Here is a 21,724-nt window from a genome sequence, read left to right on the forward strand (position 1 = left end):
ACAAATTATAATCATGTTCACAACGAAGATCCAACCAAAATAATTATTAGTGCAAAGGGAAATAACATGCAGTCGAACCAAGCTGATTTTCAAACTTGTCCGAAATCTTTCCAATGTCATTTTACATACAAAGTTTCATTAAGCTGAGTGCATATTTACTCAAGTTTTCGTGTTCACAAGGTCTAATGATAAGTATTAGTACAAAGGGCAATGACTCCGTAAGTTACAGTTAAATCATGCTGATTTCCATACTGGTCCGCGATCTTTCTAATGTCAGGTGACATAACAAGATGCCCAAGAGGCCTTGACGGTCACCGAGTATTGATTTACCTTGGTATTATATAATGTCAGTCAGGACCATCATTGGCATTTCATAGCTACTTGGTATCCAATAAAATGGCTTGTGGACAAAATAAAGTTAACCATCTCCAAAAGGGAGACATTCAGAGACCCAAGATTTATTTAAATCAATTTTATTTGATTTTTAATTAGATTTCTATGAGAGTTTTCTATGTGTGAAGGGAATTTGATTATGCGACTGTGCTATATGTTGAATTTGAGACGATTTTTCAAATATATATGGTTACAAAATATAACACCTATTTGGCCCCTTTTGGTCATGCCCTTCAGCCGGTAGTCAACAAAATTATAATGGAGATAAGCTCTTTTTAATCTGACGTCACCCTATCGTCATTTACCGGAAGTTTAGGACGATAGGCTCTGAGAACAGCCATTAAATCTCGCCAATACATCAAAGTTAAGCAGACCTAACATTGCGATAGTAGAAAACAGGAAATCGTGCTGTCTGTTCACAGAATGGACAGGTATTTTTCTGGCATAAACGCCGGTAATCGTCTCTCTTGTAACATTAGTACATCGCATGATGTCCTTCTTGACTACGGGCGACTATACCTGACTACGTGAACTATACCAAAACATATCCCCCCGGGAATGAGCACGCGATCTAATATATGACGTTATAATGGATGTCATGTGACGTACTAAATCTATTATGGCCCTTTCCCTCGGGAGCAGATCTCCTATAGTGTTGTCTGGCGAGGTATATGTCTGGCGAGGTATACCTCGCCAGAAAACACTATAGGAGAACAGTTCCCTCTAGAAAGGGCCATAATAGAATAATAGTAGCGAAATTTGAATCGTAAGCTATATACGCAGCGATCCACTAACATTGGAATCAAGCATGTAAAATTGCGTATGACTAGGGTTATTACGTTAGGAAAAAAATGGTCTATTGTGTGAAACAACACTACGATATCCACGTATTTTTGTACTGTCGCCATGTAGGATCTGTGTAACGGTGTTGTAATGAGGAAGGTTGACGGCGGTTCTGATAACCTATCGTCCAGACTCACTTTTAAGTAATAAAATGTTTGAACTCTTCGGACTCATCCTGCACTGTTTGCACTGTCGACTTGTTTGATCTAGGTAACTGCAGTTACGCTAATCCCTTATGTGAGTACATGAGTACATGAGCACTATACCGCTTGTTGCTAACTCGCTATAAAATGGCGGACGTTTGGTGATATGCTGGAATCTCCAGTTGATCGTCACAAAGACTGATAAGTTATCTTCATCATCAACACTCGTACCTTTAGATTAATTGATGGTTTTATTTTTGTTACAAAAACGCAACAAAAGCAATTTTGCTTAGAACAAAATCAAGTTGATAATGAATATATGCTTTAATGAAACGAGCATGTTGTTGATCTGTACATAAATGGCAGAGAGAGAAGCACTTTTTTATACACGTAGATGACGTTGGTTTTGCCACCTCAGACTTCTAAGGAGAGATCTTTATACAAAATATAGATGGCGCCGTATTTTCCTACTGTGTCTAACTTCCCAGAGTTGTCGTGTGGATACCTTACATGTCGGGAAGTCACGGGATCAAATGTAACCGTCGGCAAATAACGAAGAATACACGCGTCAGGTAAAACCATGTACTATAATTAACGATTTCCTTAAGTTTTCAGTAAAACTTTTTACGTGGATTGTCATTTTAGGTGTTTCCATTTTCTCTGCGGGTGTTGCAGCTGACAGTCGAACTGGTCACAGAATATTTATTAAGTCGGTGTTCAAGTAGACGGTTCAACACTTCGTACACCAATCAGTTTCATAGCCTGTTCATTACAGCAGATATTACTTCCGAAGGCGGATCATCGTCAAATTTGCCGTGCATGGTATTATTACCTGGCTTATCTTGCAGTTATTCTTAATCAATCATTTCTCAATCATGTCATGAAATCGATGTACATTGTAGTTTTGGCATTTTCCGCCAGACGGAATACAATACGTGTAACAGATAGTGGTGTCAGTAATCAGGAAGTCGGACGCGGACGAGGACTCTGTCATGATGCCTTGAAAGCATTCAGGAACTCTGCAAAACCGAATGACAAAAAGTAATGAATAATTCCCAAAGGGATCACAATTTAGCAATTAATTGATATTTTTCAAAATATTTTGCTTTCAAAGTGTTTGCAATGGCATCAAAGCACACCATTTCAAGTTTCCATGTTAAAAAACCAAACAAAGACAAATGTGATACATAATAATTTTTCGTTCAAAATTGTAATTATTTTTCTATTTAATATTTCTTACCAGATTATGATTGTTTATGACATTTTGTAATCAATCAACTAAAGTTTGATTTCAAGTTTTTGAATTTTCTTCGGAATTCTTCATGAATTCCATAAAGGTTGACTTAGAATTTGTGTCAGTTTAAAAACTAACAACACCTTTTATGGTTAATGAAATACATGCAGTTAATAGTTTTCCATGTCCACAGTTTTTTTTTTTTTTTTTTTTATAAACACACTGACTTAAGGTTTATCATTTCGTGATTTCGATTTTTATAAAAAATATTGGTTGCTACAGCATGAAGTGTACATGTCAAAGCCAAATAAATGAATTTACACAAGGCACAGCGCTATCGACACATACATTAATGTTTGACTCTTTCTCCGTTATCTCTGTACGATTAATATCATACCCACCAACTGACATTTATATAAATGTTTATATCCATACGGAAAACTTCAGAATTACTTATAAATTTAATATAATTCTCATGTCAGGGTCAGTTTATAGTATGGAATAAAACGGTTGCATCGCCACACACACTTTACCACTCGAATATCCACTATGTACCGCGATTAAACCCTTTTACAGAGCCCTTCCTTTTGTGTCTAATACTAAGCAATGCTATTTAATTTTTTTACTTTTAATATGTCTAAATAAATATATAAGTGAGTTTTCCAAACAAATTAAACTTAAAATATAAAACAATATATGTAAAAGTGATGAGTTTTACACCTGTTGGAATTAGCATGAAAGTTAATCTATCAGGAGTGTTAGCCCTGCAAGTAATTGAACTACTGTAGGTTCGTAACAAATGACCCATATAACCTGGTAACTTTTCACTCGCACTCAAACCATACAGAATCCCATTTTGATTTTACTGTCTTCACTGCAAATGTGCTTTATAATCACAAAATAAATTATTAGAATATTAATAGTGAAGCTACGTCAAATCCAACACCTGAATGTTTTGTAATTTTGATATGTATACCCCTGTTTAACAACTAAAAACCGGCCTGTGTCCTTACAACCAAACCGGCCTGTGTCCTTACAACCAAACCGGCCTGTGTCCTTACAACCAAACCGGCCTGTGTCCTTATACAACCAAACCGGCCTGTGTCCTTACAACCAAACCGGCCCGTGTCCTTACAACCAAACCGGCCTGTGTCCTTATACAACCAAACCGGCCTGTGTCCTTACAACCAAACCGGCCTGTGTCCTTACAACCAAACCGGCCTGTGTCCACTTACCGTCCAGATCGACCTTGCCATTATTGTCCACGTCCACCATTTTGAACATTTCCTCAGCCTCCTCGTCTGTCAGTGACTCCCCTATACTACACAGTACTTTACGGAGCTCTTCACAGTCTAGACTGCCGTCACCGTTCTTGTCGAACCGTTTAAAAGCATCTCTGAGGATGTCGTTCTGGTATTCTAGCGCTAAGATGTGGATTTTCATGATGTTTTCGAATTCCTGGTACTCAACACTACCACTTCCTGTGAAGATAAACTAGCCTGTTTAAACAAATCGCATTTTAGACCACATATTGCTAGTGCATTCGACATGATTTGTAGAAACGATTTTATAATATATATTGAGGTGTCTCGTCTTATCACAATAAATACAACGGATTGGTTTGAGGTTATACCACTAGCCCTCTAATACTGAAGTATATTTACATTTTGTCACTGCGAGTTCCATTATTCTAATGATAATAGTGATCTGCATTATGAGCCAATAAATGCAGCCTAGACTTGGTGTAGTAATATCTACATAAATGGATGTGAGTCTTGTTTACTGACACCATGTTAGTCCGCGCGGGAAAATTGACATTATTTTTAATTGTGGTTGAATGAACCAGTATGGTTATGAAACTTATAAAAATATCTTTTAAATGTCTGGATAAATGAAAGTAAATTGAAAAGCTATTGAAAAACATTTAAATTGTGTTATCTTTTCATTTTTTTAATATGGACTATTTTTATCATATTAAACTTTGCTGTTGAGGTTAAATGTCTAAGGGGCGCTATTCTATTTATCTGCCACCCAGATTGCATTTATATCTCCAACTAATGCAATCTAACAATCCTTTAATTGTTAAATGAACGCGATTCCCACTTGATACCAGACACTGACAGCAGGTCGGTGGCTTTCTTTCGGATACTCTCTAAGCATATTAAACACAAACAATCTAACAGTAAGTGTAGCTAGCACACGTTCCCTGTCGTCAATCACATTTTCTAATCTATGTCCAGGTATTGTTATTGCTGTGTTATTCTATCAGTGTATGGCGTTGAATTATGTTGATGTTGTCTCAAGTTATATTCAGGAAACTTAAATTTGTCAAACAACTATTTTTAGTAACAGTATAAGTAGTTGACCTTTTGACCCCAAATTCAATTTCAAGCTGTGTTATCCCCTATGCTATCATTGTATGAAGTTTGAACAAATTTTGTTGATGTATTTTCAAGTTAATACCCAGAAACTAAAATTTGTGAAACAATCTTTTTCGGTAGTAGATGAACCTTTGACTCCAAATTTAATCACAAGCTGTATTTTCTTATATATGGTACCATTGTGTGAAGAATGAGCAAAATCCATCGATTCGTTTGATGTGTTGCCAAATTATCTCCCGGAAACTAATATGTGTGAAACATTTAATTTTAGTAACAGTGGCATTCTTAAAAGAATGTAATGCCAAGCTGTATTTTCTTATGTGCTACCATTGTGTGAAGTTTGATCAAAATCTATCAATTCGTTCTCATGTTATCTGGAAATCAAATCCGGACAGACAGAAGACAGACAGACAGAAGGATACAAACATTTTAGTCCCCTCCGATTTCACCGGAAGAGGACAAATGAAAAAAAATCTGTAAATGAATTAATATATCCTGTTTGATTTTATTTACTGAACTTTACTTGTATTTCCCAACATACCGTCCATATCATTTTCATCAATCATCCTTTGTGCCTCCTCCTTGGTCGGGTTGCCTCCACTGAGCTGCATCGACCTCATCAGATCGTTCACGCCTATCTTACCGTTCCCAGTGGTATCGATCAGGCGGAAAATCCGTTTTATTTCTGTACAACATACAACACAATACAATAATATACAATACAAAACAATAATATACAATATAATATGATATAATATAACAGGATAGAATATAATGATATAAGATATAATATGATATAATACAGTAGGATATATTACAATAGAATACAATACAATAATATACAAAACAATAATATATAAAACAATATAATAATATTATTTAAAATACAATACAAAAAATACAATAAAATACTATAAAATAGGTACAATAGAATAGAATACAATACGATTGGATACAATAGAATATGATACAATTCAATAGGAAACAATATTATGTAATATACAGTACAATACAATAATATACAATACAATACAAAATATACAATATAATAGGATACAATAAAATATAAAAGAATACAATATATATTATACAATATAAAAGTATACAATACAGGTTGACGTTTATAACGTTGTAATTGATTGGTTAATGAATTGTTGTTACGGCAGTGTTGTGATTTTAAAGAGGTAATAGTACATCAATAATTTTGAAATTATAGGTAAAAGGATTAAATTATCAGGTTTACCTTATATGTTATTAGGATAAAACACAAACGGTTTAGCATTGTCTCATAGTACTCTGATAAATTTCTGTGTTATATCTCCATAACATAAAAATCAATCGATTCAAATTTATTCATTATAAATCAATCTATTGTAATCTTGGCAAATTTCAAATTTCTTGAGAAATCCGTTTTCCATGATTATTTTGTCGTAGTATTAACCAATTAAACTAAACGTTACAAATGGTGATGTCATTGTTGTAAAATACAAGCCAATGAAAATGAGCGTCACAAGAGAAAATTGAATTAAATCATGTTTGGTGAATCGGTATTATACATCAGCAGGTCATAGAACATTTCATTGGACGTTTTATCGTTATATTATTTCGGACTTCAGCTTACTTTCTTGACTCCGAATGTGCGAGAAGAAAAAAAATTATGGATCTTTTTTCTTATTGTGTAGGTATAGTATCCAACGATCAAATATAAGAAAAATACATTATATTTCAATTTTTCCTGGTAATTGGATTTATTTTTTATTGCACTTTGAGAATTAATTGTGTTGATTTCCAGAAAACTGAATTGAATTTCCCTGTCAAGGTGCGTAAACACGAAATTACAACCCGAGGTGTGATCCATGAGTAACCAACCAGAGGCTAATCGAACGTTTTATATTCCAGCATTCCTCCGAGGACAGAAATATGGTTGTAGCATCACTCCTCCGACGACAGATATATGGTTGTAGCATCACTCCTCCGAGGACAGAAATATGGTTGTAGCATCACTCCTCCGACGACAGATATATAGAGAATACATGGTTCACCAAACCGAATGAGAGTGTACTCCTTTTTACTGCCGTGGGAAATAAATAAGCGCATTCACAAACACCATCCGTAAATCCATTCAGTGTAATATATCACTGAAACAATATGAAAATACTCAAAAAACAATATATACCCGTTTAAAAATTACTTTGCAATACATACCTTTGCCATGAGCCAAGAAAAAAACGACACCACCATACGAGATTTTGGATACCGTAAAAATGACGTCATTCCGATGAATGTGACGTCAGTTTTAGCGGGACTGGATGACGTTTAATTCACCGGAAGGTTCAAGTTCTGGGTCAAGTTAGAAAAAGTTCCGTCAGATATGGAACAAATTCACGTGATCGTATTGACGGATAAAGCATTTCGTATTGACGGATAAAGCACAAGTTTATCCGGCAGTAGTTATCGGTCAGTATGTGGGACAGTTGCAGGATAAATGGTTGTAGCATCACTCCTCCGACGACAGATATACGGTTGTAGCATCACTCCTTCGACGACAGATATACGGTTGTAGCATCACTCCTCCGACGACAGATATACGGTTGTAGCATCACTCCTCCGACGACAGATATACGGTTGTAGCATCACTCCTCCGAGAACAGATATACGGTTGTAGCATCACTCCTCCGAGGACAGAGAAATGGTTGCAACATCACCAATGATTACTTAATGAAAATAGCGATGTGATCATGGGCCCATCGACTGTGCGTTTTGTGAATGGTAAAAATATATTATTTGTCTTCATAAAAGTGTCTCGCTATTACATTGCTCTTTTTTTTTCCAAAAAAAAAAAATATTCAATAGGCATATAAATAACATTATGTTCCTTTCACAGAAGGACTTGCACACAAAATTCCATATTTTACTAGATTATTCTAATCTTGAACACAAACTTTCATCGCTTTCACATTATTTACATATATATTCATCATTTATTATGGCAGAGAAAAAAAGTCCTTTAAAAGACTAACCTTTTCTGGCCTCATATGTGAGTTCGCCGTCCTCGTCGGTAATACTGGACTGGGCCATACCCAAGTGGCCGCTTTCTGAGGTGGTCGCTTTCACAGGTGGTCAATTATACGAATGACCGCTTTCACAGGTCCCAATCTGGTATATTTGATCTTCCACAGGCGGTTGTCTTAAAGTCTCTCTTCCTACACAGAAGTTCAATGATAAAAAACACGTCTCTGTCGATATAAACATGTATATGTTGGACTTTTTATCTGATCAAGACTAGTTTTATTTCTTATGCTATCTATTGCTTTGCTTGTGATATTATCGACAGGCATTTGGAATAATACATGCAGCTGCGTACTCTAAATGATGTTCAATGCAGTGAAACCTACAATACAACCTGCCTATAACGACCACTCAAAGGACAAAAAATGTCCGTATAAACAGGTATTCATTCACACTCAAAGCTGGAAAATAAGTCCAAAAAATAAGTAAATAGTTAAAGAACTTAGCCTACGCAGGCAGTATAGTTTCACGTAAAATCCACATGGAGGCCATTTCACGTGAAATCCACATGGAGGCCATTTCACGTGAAATTCACATGAAGGCCATTTCACGTGAAATGAAGGCTCTTTCACGTGAAATTAATTTTTCTGCCACGGTTCACGTGAAATTCGCGTTAAGAAATATTGGCTGTGTATTCCATTGTACAGGGAAACATTACAGATCATGGAATCATCGGAATGTAATTGACAAATTGCTTTTATAGCAAGTAATTAAAGTTTATTCAAATTATCCCTCCATAATTCTTATAGTACTTAAATCGGTCACATATGGCCTCAGATCACAAATATTTTCACTAGTATGTTATATCTAAGAAATTTTTGTTAATTTTGAAAAAAAAATGATTCAACTAAAATAAAATTAATCTTTTTATTCTAAAGCCACAGTCGAGTTACAAAAAGCCCCAAAACCTGCTTGGTTTTGAGATATTTTCACATACATGTCACAAACCTACTTGTTATAGGAAATCCGGAAAATGACATACAATCATTACTCAAGGCTTATAACCTACCGCACATTAAACCTCCAAAAATTGGTTGAAAGTATTCTAAAATTATATGCAAAAAGTAAACAAAATGTTTTGTAACACTCCTAAAAATTCAAAATGTACCACAACGAACCGGAAGAATTATTTTAGTCTGAGGCCATATGGCGTAGAAATTCGCGCATGCGCACGTCGATAGGCCGCATTAGCTACTTGTGGCTTTCCGGATAAACAAACAATTGGGCGATTTAACATTAAGTTTATTTAGTCATTGTCGTAGTGTATACATAGAGTCGGTTTACTAAGTTAATTCTCGGCTAGGTGGACTAAAGCGGGCAGATTGCAAAGATTTTAGATAATCAGATTAAACCGATACATTTTTTACACTTTCATTTGCTGAGATAAGCTTGGATTTTATACGGATTTATATTTATCAGAAGTACTAAGCGCGTTGTTAATAGAAGGCTTCATATTTTTGGTTGTTAAACCGTGATGTAAACGAATGTTTATTTATAGTGCAGCGGGTATGAGTCAGTACGACAACACAAAGAACATCATTTAGTGATCATCGACTCATCAAATATGGGCCCATAGTGTTGTACACTCACCAGTGCCAAACTCGTCGATCTCCGACTTTTATATATTCTCTATATGTTAAGTAATGTTATAAGGAGTAATTATCATTTATTTAAAAATCTTTAAAATCCGGAATATTAAGTCGTTAATACATATCATTAAGCAACCCTGGAAGAAAATAACCCGGTGACATATTATTTTATGTGTTTTTTGTGATCAGGATAACCTAAAATCAAAATATCAAAAAATAAACGAAATCCCTGAGAGGAAACCAGAAGGGACCTTAATTGTATTGTTTATTATTAAGAATGCCGAATGCCAGAAACTCGAATCCCCAAAGGACAAACTAGCAGTATAGAAGAGTTCTTTTAAATGTATCTCTTTTGTGACGTTTGGAAAGAATAGACAGTCGTTGAACTCCTTGTCAGTGTTAAATGTAAATAGTGACACACTTAAGTGACCTTATTGCCCTGTATTTGTTCGGGTAAATTAATCAATCGGTAAACAACACAAAACGATATTTCTGCTTCTGAACATTTATGTCCACAATATTTTATTTCAACCAGATTTTATTACTAACATAAATTAATTTGACATCTGGGACATTCTATTCCAGTCATCTTTAAACAAATCATAATTTCAAACATCTTAATAATAATACATATCAATTATTCTATAATTTTTTACACTATTAAATAAAAATAAAACAATATTTTTTTAATAGCATAAAAAGCAAACAAACAAAATATTCATATGTATGGTTGTGTTAATTAGATATACAATGTATTAAACATCAATTGTTGTCCAAATGATAAATATTATTTATGTTCTGTCGGCGGTGTTTTAGCTTTGGAGAATAAGAATGTCAGAACCTATGTTATCCGAGTGTAATACCTATGTAGTAGTTACCGGACCTTTGAACCGATCTACTGATTTCTTTGATCATTGTATTTAGAAGTTTTATCTTTGGAGAATAAGAATGTCAGAACCAATATTATCCGAGTGTAATACCTATGTAGTAGTTACCGGACCTTTGAACCGATCTACTGATTTCTTTGATCATTGTATTTAGAAGTTTGTTGTATACATAAGAACACCGCAAAGATTACAGATTTAGCACAGTCAATACATTGTACATTGGACACTTCTACAGAAAAAAGGTATAGATTTCTCTGCATTGTGACAAGTACTCCATTTCTCGTTGTGTGATTATTAAGTTGAGATATGCTTTATATTTTCCCGTGGAGTTGTTGATTGTGTGCCGGCCTTGAGACTTTAAACGCTCTCTTCAAAATGAACTTAATTAAAATAAATGACAGCTCTGTGAACTCTGATGGAGACTTGTACAATTATACCCAAAATAAGGGTATACCAACTTGATACTTCAATATTACCACTGGTGTCGAACTGATTCTAACACCAATGACACCAATTCAGCTAGCTACATAGTACACAATGTAACCACAATAATAACAAGTTCGTAATTTACATATTTATTATTATTATACACTAGGGTTACAAGCAATGTACAATTAAATATAAAATTACTTGTGACGCTAAAATATAATAACCAGCGGCACGAGTCTACAAGCTACGTGCGTTTCTATACTTTATCTATATATGCGTTAAATTGTTAACGCGAAGTAAAATGGACCCAAAATAAGATTAGCCATATTGTGTATGTCACTTGCGATCGTCTACTATTAAATTGCATATTGACCCCATATGTTATATTTAATGGTTATGTTCACTATTAAAAATCGAGATTTTAACCTAAAACATCAAAATTGAATATGACGATTTAGACTTTATGTTTATCATGAGATAATATAGACCGATCCTGTTTTAGTATTTCGCTTGCGTCTATAGTTGGTGCATCTATTAGTACAAGGGAAGCAAAAGATATATGATGTCACTATATGACACAAGAGTAAATCATGCTCGAGCGTTTTTCGTTGGCTGATTTTGCATTGTGACGCTTGACTTTACGTCGGTACACATGAGAATTCGAAGACGTTGTAACAAATGGCAACGTATTTTAATGCTGAAATGCTTTTAAAATTGTGTTCATATTATATGAGATGTAATGAAACTCATATCGAAGTTTTAATGTTTTCTTACCGAATCACGCAAAACTAAATACTTGTTAATCTCAATGCATGACATCTCATATGAACACTTTTTGAGATCCTATAAATATCTACCGGAGAGGATTTGCTTTGATTTGTTTAACCTTCTTTTAACAGCCAGGATCATTTAAGGAACGGTCAGTTATAGATAGTTGAGGAAAGCCGGAGTACCAGGAGAAAACCCATCGACCAGCGGACAGTTTCTGGCAACTGTCCCACATGGGATTCGAACTCGCAACTCAGAGTGGAGGACTTGTGATAAAACGTCGTGATATCTTAACCACTCAGAGAATAACCCGATCAGCATTAAGCATTAAAATCAGCAATTAGCAGAAAATATCATTTCCCTTTCGTATTTTTCGTCTAGTCTATTTTTTTCAGACTTTCTCTTATTGTGCAGTTGTCTTTTAAAGAATGCTACTTCTCTTTTTGTACAATTGTCTTTAAGAGTCTATGTTACACACAAAAAATAATTGTAAAACGTGTTTCGTATCTTTTTTACATTGGTTTGTTGTCTATTTTCTGCTATAACTACAATGTATCATTACAAGTATAGTTTTTTTATAGATAATACACACATACCTACAGTTGTTTTACTTCTATAGCTATCATGTGATTTGATGGTTACATATATATAACACAGCTACGTACCTGTAATTGTTGCTTATCCTTTTTACCATTTAATGTGTTGTTTATTCAAACACAGTGAGTTGTTTATCTTCCTCGTCTAACATCAGATGTGTCGTCTATACAGATATAACCCATAAATTACTTTGATTCATCGTTTGTGTTTCACACCATGCGATAGTACACTTTGATCACTGAGGTCAGGTCTACTTTCGGTCGTATACACCACTCATTCTCAGCGGAACAGTTCAGTATACTGGAAACGAGGATATACTGTATATATTGTATATACGAAACGAACATTAAAAATAGCCGGATTAATTGTCGATGGCAAACGTATATTTTTCCTGACTCTGATGACCGAGTGGTTAAGATCTCTCAACACTTTAATAACATAATTTTAGGGAGAAAAAAAGATGTCTCTACATATTACCACAAATCCTCCTCCGCGTTGAGAGATCGAATCCAATGTGGAGTTGCCAGGTACTGCTCGCAACACGGTGGTTTTTCTCCGGTACTCCGGTTTCCTCCACCAACAAACCTGGTACGTCCTTATATTATATGACCCTGACTGTCAACTAATAAAACCGAAACCTAAAAGCAGCCAATATAAAATTCAAATACGTCACAGCAATTAATCAAAATGGTCATATATCCGAAACAGAGCATATAGTGATAGCTTCCAATAAAGGTGACCTACCTTTCAAACATCAGTATGGTTTTAAAAATCAAACAGGTGGCCACAAAAAAAGTAACTTACCTTGTAAATATCCAACACAGAAGCTTCGCTGTATATTATATTATTGAACTCGTTTAATGAATTAAACATATCCACTCTTGCAAGTTTATCTTTGTTCTGACAATCGTGCTATCCTATATCAAAATGAAACTATTCAATCCGATTTCATTGGTAATGAGCCCCCTAACACACACTTACAATGAGAAGGAATCCTTATTACTGTATCATTTCTTGCCAAATCTTTTTGTGGACAAACTATGATTTTTATTTATATTTATTCAATTGCAATGACACAGGAGATCTACTTTAAATAACCAAGGTAAACGCACAAGTCAAGGCTAAAAGTGAAGCAGGGACACATTAAAGAAATGCAAGTCATTTCTAAAATAAAATAGAAAAGAACAATGTACAGGACCTTACATGAGTAGCTATATTATTGTTATATGAAATTTAATAAATGCGTTCAATAATTTGATATGCCACATGCATTTAAAAGAATGGCACATCAAATCATTAAACGAGTTTAACAAATTTCATATTATGAAGGAGTTTGAGATTCTATTCATCACATAACTTGTATTTATGGAAATATAGGCAACACCTTCAGAATCTTAATCTATATCAGAGTGTCGAAATCATACTTATATTCTTATATTCATATACTTATAAGTCTACCGATTAAATCGTTCGGCGTCATGTTTTGATTATGACTTTATAATTACCTGGGATGTCACAATGGTCTTATACCGTATTTACACGAGTAAAATAGTTAGCACTTTTACCTAAAAACGATCAAATTAAATAAGCAATGTACCGCGAAAACACCATCTCAAATAAGGAAACCTCAGTGGATCACTAATAAATAGATCAGCTAAACATATGGCGACGGTAGGTGGGTTATGGATGCCATTCTCCTTGCTTGTAAGAGATTGGTTGGTCAGTTGGTTGGTGTTTGTATGATTGGGAAAGTCAACAAAATATATATTTGAATTATGCAGGGCTTTCGTCACACGACAGTGATATAATATGAATATTGAAACCATTAAATACGAGGACGAAATTGATATTTGAAAAAAACCGTCAAATGTTAAACTGCTAAATAGTGTCCTGTGTATTGTATTTCTTGCGTATGTAATACGTTTTGGGAGACTGCAGTATGTTTATGTTACGTCACGTCGTGATAGATGGAGCCAGTTATAGTGTATAGTGCTAGCCATTGAATGATACTGGGGTAGATGGTATTGGTATACAGATGTTGATATGAGCCATGTCAATGTTGTCTGTACCATGGTAAGTATGCACGATATTAATGTATTGATGGATGTACCACAGTATTAAAGCATTTATTGAATCAAAATATGAAATTATATTAAATCAAATCGACGTGTCACCTGGAATTAACCTAGAATATCATGTGAAAATCCGCTAAGGAAAATGTTGGAAAACTTCCAATTAACAATTGGTCAAACTTGTTTGAAAATGCGAGCAATTTCATGTCAAGACTTATAGGCCTATAGTTATAGGTATTTTTTCACTATCAAAAACAGGAGCAGACGATTTAGTATTTTTCTTCAGTTACAGCAGTTACTTACTTTACACCATTACCACCATTGAAAAGTTTGGCCTTCTAATTTTACTTCAAGTTAAAAATATGAAAAATAATTAACTGCATCCCAAAAAAATACCGTGTCACTATATCCTATATGGAAGGAAGTACTGATTGCGCATGTACCAAAGGCGAAATAAATTATTTTATATTATTTTTGCTGTTAATTAGACTTATATATACACGATCAAACACCAATTATTATTCATCTGAGGAATATCATTTATGCTTTGTCGGCGGTGGAGCATCTTTAAGGTTGTATTCTTCTGAGGTTTCAGTCCCGTTGAAGTCTCGTTTCGACATAGATCAAAGAAGTTATGAGATTTTCAAATAAAATATATCAATATCTGTAGCAAGTTGCCAGTTTCAAATTTTGTCAAAAAATTACATTTCTGATTTTAGTAAATATTTTTATACGGGGATTTTAAGAGATTTTGAAATTGTGTCTTTTTTCGCTTTGAGTAGAGCCACAATTTTACCATTTTTTTCTGAAATTGTATTTACTTAAATCATCACTGCGCTAGTATTTTTAGCTTTATAGAGCTAATTTTTGCTGTAAATCTTTACTGGGTTCGTGGTAATCAAAATATAGAGCATAAATGTGTGAAAAGATACACTTTTGTCACTTTATTTTAACATTTAATGGTAATTTGAGCACTTTCATTTTTAACTCTAAAATACTGAAAAATAGCAAATATTCAAATGGGGCAAAAAAGTAAACACACGGACCCCCCATTTTTCTGCCTGATTTAGAAAGAACAACCCTTTCCCTGTTGATATGCAAAATATTAACGAATGTTAAATACCAGAACTTTTTCTATATAGGGTTAAATTTGGCAAAAATGGCTGAAAATGGTGCATTTTGTAGCTCAAAATTAAGGGGTAGGGGTAACATATATTGTTATTCTGAAAAAATATTAGTCTTATTAATCAAAACTGGTATATTTTTAAAGAAGACTACTGGAAAATAAATTCTACAAACATCCATACATATCAAACACCTCATTAGGAAATTATGGCTTTAATCTCTTGTGTATATGGTCAAAACGACAAAATTCCCATAAAATCCAATATTTTGTCAACTAGGTATCTTTGAGTGACAATAGCTCAAAAACGAGCACACGGACATATGTTTTTTTCTTCCATTTTCTTTTATGATATGAATACCTATTTCCAAAAATCTATATGATCAAACAAGAGGCCCATGGGCCTTAACGGTCACCTGAGTTAGAATATATAATGAAACAAATTAAAGACATATAAACACTATATGCTGGGCCTTGAAGTTGGTCAGTGATTTATAAATTTGACTGATAAGACTATGAAGAGTATTTGCTTCCATCAAACCTGTGAACTTAGAGGTATTTTTTGAAATTTTAATCATTTTGACCCTGTTTGGTCCTGCCCCTCTGGTCCCCCAGGGGGTCATTGAGGACGGATATGGATGTTAAAATGCTATATCTTAGGCTTATAATTCTAATTGTTTGACTAATTTCCTACGAAAATTGGGCAAATAATGTTCACAAATATGTTTTTCCTATATAAACTAAAGTAAACTTGACCCTCACCAGGGGGTAACGTGAGACCCCAAGGTCATATAATTCACAATTTTTATAAAATACCTTAAGACCTTTCCATCTATAATTATTTGATTCTACTATATCCAGAATTTTAGAAGATTTTTGAAGTTTTAGCCTATTTGACCTTTTTTTTGCCCCGCCCCTCTGCCCCCGGGGGTCGGCCAGAACCAATGTGGATATGATATTAAAATGCTATCTCAGGCTAATAATTCTAACCAAGTTTGACTCATTTCCTATGAAAATTGAGCAAAAATGCTCATTAATGTGTTTTTCCTATATAAACTATAGTAAACTTGACCCCCTCCCCAAGGGGAAACAGGACACCCCAGGGTCATATAATTTACAATTTTTATAAACAAACTTTAAGACCTTTTCATCTATAAAGTGTATTTGATTATACCATTTCCAGAATTTTAAAAGAATATTTTTGAAGTTTTAGCCTATTTGACCTTTTTTGGCCCCGCCCCTCTGCCCCCAGGGGGTCAACCTGGACCAATATGGATATGATATCAAAATGCTATCTCATGTTTATAATTCTAACCAAGTTTGACTAGTTTCCAATGAAAATTGAGCAAACAATGTTCATAAATGTGTTTTCCCTATATAAACTATAGTAAACTTGACCCTCTCCCCAGGGGGAAACGTGAGACCCCAGGGTCATATAATTCACAATTTTTGTAAAGGACCTTAAGACCTTTCTATTTATGAAAAGTATTTGATTCTACCATTTCCAGAATTTCAGAAGAAGATTTTTGAAGTTTTAGCCTATTTTACCATTTTTTAGCCCCACCCCTCTGCCCCCAGGGGGTTGGCCAGAACCAATGTGGATATGATATTAAAATGCTATCTCAGGCTAATAATTCTAACCAAGTTTGACTTGTTTCCAATGAAAATTGAGCAAAACACCCTCATAAATGTGTTTTCCCTATATAAACTATAGTAAACTTGACCCCCTCCCCAGGGGGAAACGTGAGACCCCAGGGTCATATAATTCACAATTTTTGTAAAGGACCTTAAGACCTTTCTATTTATGAAAAGTATTTGATTCTACCATTTCCAGAATTTCAGAAGAAGATTTTTTTAAGTTTTAGCCTATTTGACACCTTTAGACCCCGCCCCTAACGCCCGTGGGGGTCAGTCATAGAAAATTTGTTAATAGGATTAAATGGCCATCTCATACTGATAATTCTGACAAAATTTGACTCATTTCCTTTTACAAATGACCAAATAATGCGCAAAAATGTGTTTTCCCAATATAAACTATAGTAAACTTAACCCCCTCCCCAGGGGGAAACTAGAGACCCCAGGGTCATATAATTCACAATTTTTGTAAAGGACCTTAATACCTTTCTATCTATGAATAGTATTTGATTCTACCACATCTGTGAGTAGAGAAGAAGATTTTTGAAATTTTACTCAATTTTACCCCTTTTGGCCCCTCCCACAGCCCCCTGGAGGGTGGGGACCATATAATTCACGATTTTGATTGGCCTTATGCCTTAGAAGGTTTGTGCAAAATTTCATTGAAATTGCTTCAGCAGTTTTGGAGAAGAAGACGAAAATGTAAATTGTTTACGGACATACGACGGACGACGGACGACGCACGACGCACGACGCACGACGACGGACAAACGGCGATTAGAATAGGTCACTTGAGACTTCGTCTCAGGTGACCTAAAAAGTTTGATAGAAGAAAATTTTGTCCCAGGGATTACTATCTCTTTATATCTACCCCTAGACCATGTCATTGTAAAACTGAAAGTAGTTCAAAAGACAAAGCCTGACCAATCACCGGCAAGCAGAATATTCCTTTGAAAATAACAGAAAGCAACTTCCAACTTCAACGTCACACAATGTGCTGCAATTGTATTTTATTTTGTTGGTGTACATCGAAGGACCAAACTATCTGCACATTTAGTGTTGTTTACACAGCCTTCAATTTTGCTATGACAGGCAACGTCTCACCTTATCGACAATATTAATGGAAAGTATATGATTCATCAAGAGAGGGGTTCTTTGGACAAGATATTATCTGAAGAAAAAAAATGTTTCTGTTTAAAACAAAACAATTTTGTCAGATTCGTTCCACGTTCAATCATAAAATACAGATCCTTATAACCACTCCGTTCAATAGAGGATCTGACAACATCCCTTAAGGGGTCATGTTCGGATGACCTTTATATCACGTGTACTTCAGATTAAATGCATTTTCTGCACATTACTACATCAAATGACAACGCAATTTCGCCCCAACATACATATGCAATTAGCTTCCTTGTGCTCTTTGGGCGAGATGACTACGTACACGAAAATAAATTTGACATTTTTTTAAAACAATTTCGTCCCATGAAATTCACTTTCTAGATTTTGCAGGCAGCAATGTGACTGGCCATCTCCCAAGGTCACCTGGACATGACCCCTAATGGGATGTTGTCAGATCCTCGTATTCAACGTAGAGATAATAAGGATATGTATTTTAATCAGATTATTCCATGTTTGGTCTACATAAAATCAGGAAGCTGTTACCTCGCTTTAGTCAAACCTCCTATGAACAAACATGATTGAAATCGGCAAATTCCGCACTTTCGGGAAGATATTAATTTTGACGTCTTTTGTTTGCGATCGTAACGCCAAACTTTAAAGAGAAAACGACGCGAGTTTCATAAAATAATAATGTCAAAATGAATAACTACCCGCAAGGAAAGTACAAAGGAACTCGGTAATAGGCAATAATGGATTATAACGGATAAGCTATGTTTTATATCATAGCGCAGGTTAGTTTAAACATTTTATTGAGAACGAGTGTGACTTGTCAATGTGTTCGATATAGTAACAGTGCACTGATCGTGTTAAGGTTAAGTATATTATATACAATGTAAAGAGTGAGTTAAGCCGATCAAAATGTTCTAAAAGCTTCGTGTTTTTAAACTGTCGGTAATACTCTTCTCTCGCTTGATTTAACACAAGGTTATGCTACGATGTTCACACTGATTTGTATGATGTTAATCACACTCATGTCATTTCAGCAATTATACACATTTTACGACTATTAACTTTTGGCAGCATATTCAACAGCGGATAGAAAATATAAAAAAATAAAGGAAATGTAAAGAATGAGGATCACAAATCACAAACTTAAACAAAGAATCAAATGGTTCATAAACATAGCTTACAAAGAAAAATACAAACTTAATCAATTGTCCTCGAGGAAACAGTATTCGTCAGGGCAATCAATTCCTCTTAGATATCAACAAAATAGCAACAAAGAAAATGTACCAATGTTATCTCATCGTTGGGTGACAAAACAGAGACCTATTTCCGTCAGGGCGGGGGGCCTATTCCGAAAATTGAGGTCACTTCAAATCAATGTTGAGGACTAGGCACTTGTGAAATCGTGTTTAAGTTGAAAATTTCGTATTGTTACATTTATTTGTGAGTCTTTAAACCTATTTATCATGTCAAAATACGAATAATAATAAAGTTATGTTTTCTTCAGTACCGCACCAACTATTTCGTGTAACTTGAATCCCCAAAATAATTGTAAAAACCCAAAATTTGGGCAATGATTCACATGATCAGACACGTGACTTCCGGTGCTTTGTTGACATACTGATGATCATTGGACATGGATAGTTAAACGGTTCGGATGAACGAGTAGGTCTTTTCTAATGTTAAGTTTGTTGTATGTGATTTTTTGAAGCATGGTACGTCGCATGTCTTTCCTGTGTTTTTCTAAAGAACGTCAGTTTGGCTTTATTTTATCCCAAAAAAGTGAATTATGTTTCCTTTTATTTTGTAATTTTAAAAAAATAAGTTTCGAGTGTGGAATAAAATCCATATTCAATAACCACGTGTCGTGTAACATGTTTATACCATAATTATATCGGCATTTAGTTGATAGAAAACGCGACGAGGATAAAATAACGTTTATTTGCCGAAATACGCAGATAAGATTTAGATCTAGTGATACTTTCATCAGTAAAAGGCACTAATTAATATTCAAAGTCATATTTTGATAAAAAAAAATCCATTGATATAACATTCTTATAATCTGGAACATCTTTGGCATGACATATTTCTCATGCAATGTCTTATTGAGTTTAATGTTTCAAAGTTGCTTCTACAAAGTTGCTTTTGTCGGACAAAATAAAAACAGGCACACGGCAGGACCGTGCTGTCTACTTCCCGCAAAATTATCACCAAATGTGTTTTGTTTTTAATTATTACATTTTTATACCTCTTAATATTGATTATGTATTATTCATCTTATATTTCACTTTACTTTTTATAATAAAGATCTCGTTACAGAACCGCAGTCAATATCGCCTTCACACTACGGATAGTTTTGGTCTAGATCAAATAAAGACAAATGATTATTTGATGGAAAACATTATCAGTAGGCAGTGAATGTCTGTGTCCACTAAGATGAATATTTTGTGTAAATGTAGTCTAATTAACACAAATTTTGCTTTTGGTGGATGCGCAATCAGTACTTTATTCCATATAGGGCATCGTGCCATGATCTTTTTCGGGAAGCAATGAATTACTTTTAATATTATTATTTTGAAGTAAAATAAGCAGCTCAAACCTCTCAATGGTGGTAATGATGTAAAGTAAGTAACTTTTGCAGCCAAAGAAAAATACTAATTCTAACAAAATACCAAACGTCAAAGGTGTAGAGTATCTTAAATATGGAACTTCCCTAGGTACAATACAAACAAATTATCATGGATGCAAAATGTATCATTTTATATTACATTAATCACATTTTAAAAGAAAATGTATCACTATTTTGTGATTATCTTAGTAACAGGATAACCTAGCAGGTTAAGACGAATTCATATAGGGATTGAATGTATTTCTTTTCTAGTTTTCATAGCGGCTATGAATAGCAGAAGCTTTCTACATATCCAGTGGAGCGCGTTCGCACGACGAGAAACGAGATGAATGGAACAGCTGAATGACAAAGTCGTTCCCACAACGTCGTATAAATTGACAAATGACGTCAAAGGAACGACAATCTGGATAGAAATTGGTATATGACGTCAAAGGAACGACAACTCTGGCTAGAAATTGGTATATTACGTCAAAGGAAATACATCCCTGGATAGATATTGGTATATAATGTCAAAGGAATGACAACTCTGGATAGAAGTTGATATATGACGTCAAATGAACGACAACTCTGGATAGAAATTGATATATGATGTAAATAGAACAACAACTTCAGGTAGAAATTGATATATGACGTCAAAGGAACTGCAACTCTTGGTAGAATTAATATATGACGTCAAAGGAACGACAGATCTGGATAGAAATTGATATATGACGTCAAAGGAACGACAACTCTGGATAGAAATTGATATATGACTTCAAAGGAACGACAACTCTGGATAAATATTGGTATATGGCGTCAATGGAA

General features: G+C 34.5%; 1 protein-coding gene across 1 annotated transcript; it reads right to left on the reverse strand.

Moving 5' to 3' along the window:
* Positions 1 to 1,688: 1,688 nt before the first annotated feature.
* Positions 1,689 to 12,623, reverse strand: LOC138309196 (calmodulin-like). The gene is made up of 5 exons (XM_069250346.1): positions 12,402 to 12,623; positions 8,015 to 8,197; positions 5,536 to 5,679; positions 3,849 to 4,094; positions 1,689 to 2,398 (listed from the first exon to the last, which is right to left on the reverse strand). The coding sequence occupies exons 2-5, from the start codon at positions 8,070 to 8,072 to the stop codon at positions 2,370 to 2,372; spliced, it is 477 nt and encodes a 158-aa protein (XP_069106447.1). The 5' UTR covers positions 8,073 to 8,197; positions 12,402 to 12,623; the 3' UTR covers positions 1,689 to 2,369.
* Between the last annotated feature and the right edge of the window lie 9,101 nt (positions 12,624 to 21,724).

The sequence above is a fragment of the Argopecten irradians genome, chromosome 15 (genome assembly GCF_041381155.1).
Source record: "Argopecten irradians isolate NY chromosome 15, Ai_NY, whole genome shotgun sequence".
Lineage (NCBI taxonomy): Eukaryota > Metazoa > Mollusca > Bivalvia > Pectinida > Pectinidae > Argopecten > Argopecten irradians.

Coding starts and splice junctions, on each gene's coding strand:
- LOC138309196 (XM_069250346.1), bottom strand. CDS start 8,072: ATGGCCCAGTCCAGTATTACCGACGAGGACGGCGAACTCACATATGAG. Junction 5,680..8,014: donor CACATATGAGGCCAGAAAAG/GTTAGTCTTTTA, acceptor TATGTTGTACAG/AAATAAAACGGATTTTCCGC. Junction 2,399..3,848: donor TGGCAAGGTCGATCTGGACG/GTAAGTGGACAC, acceptor TCGGTTTTGCAG/AGTTCCTGAATGCTTTCAAG.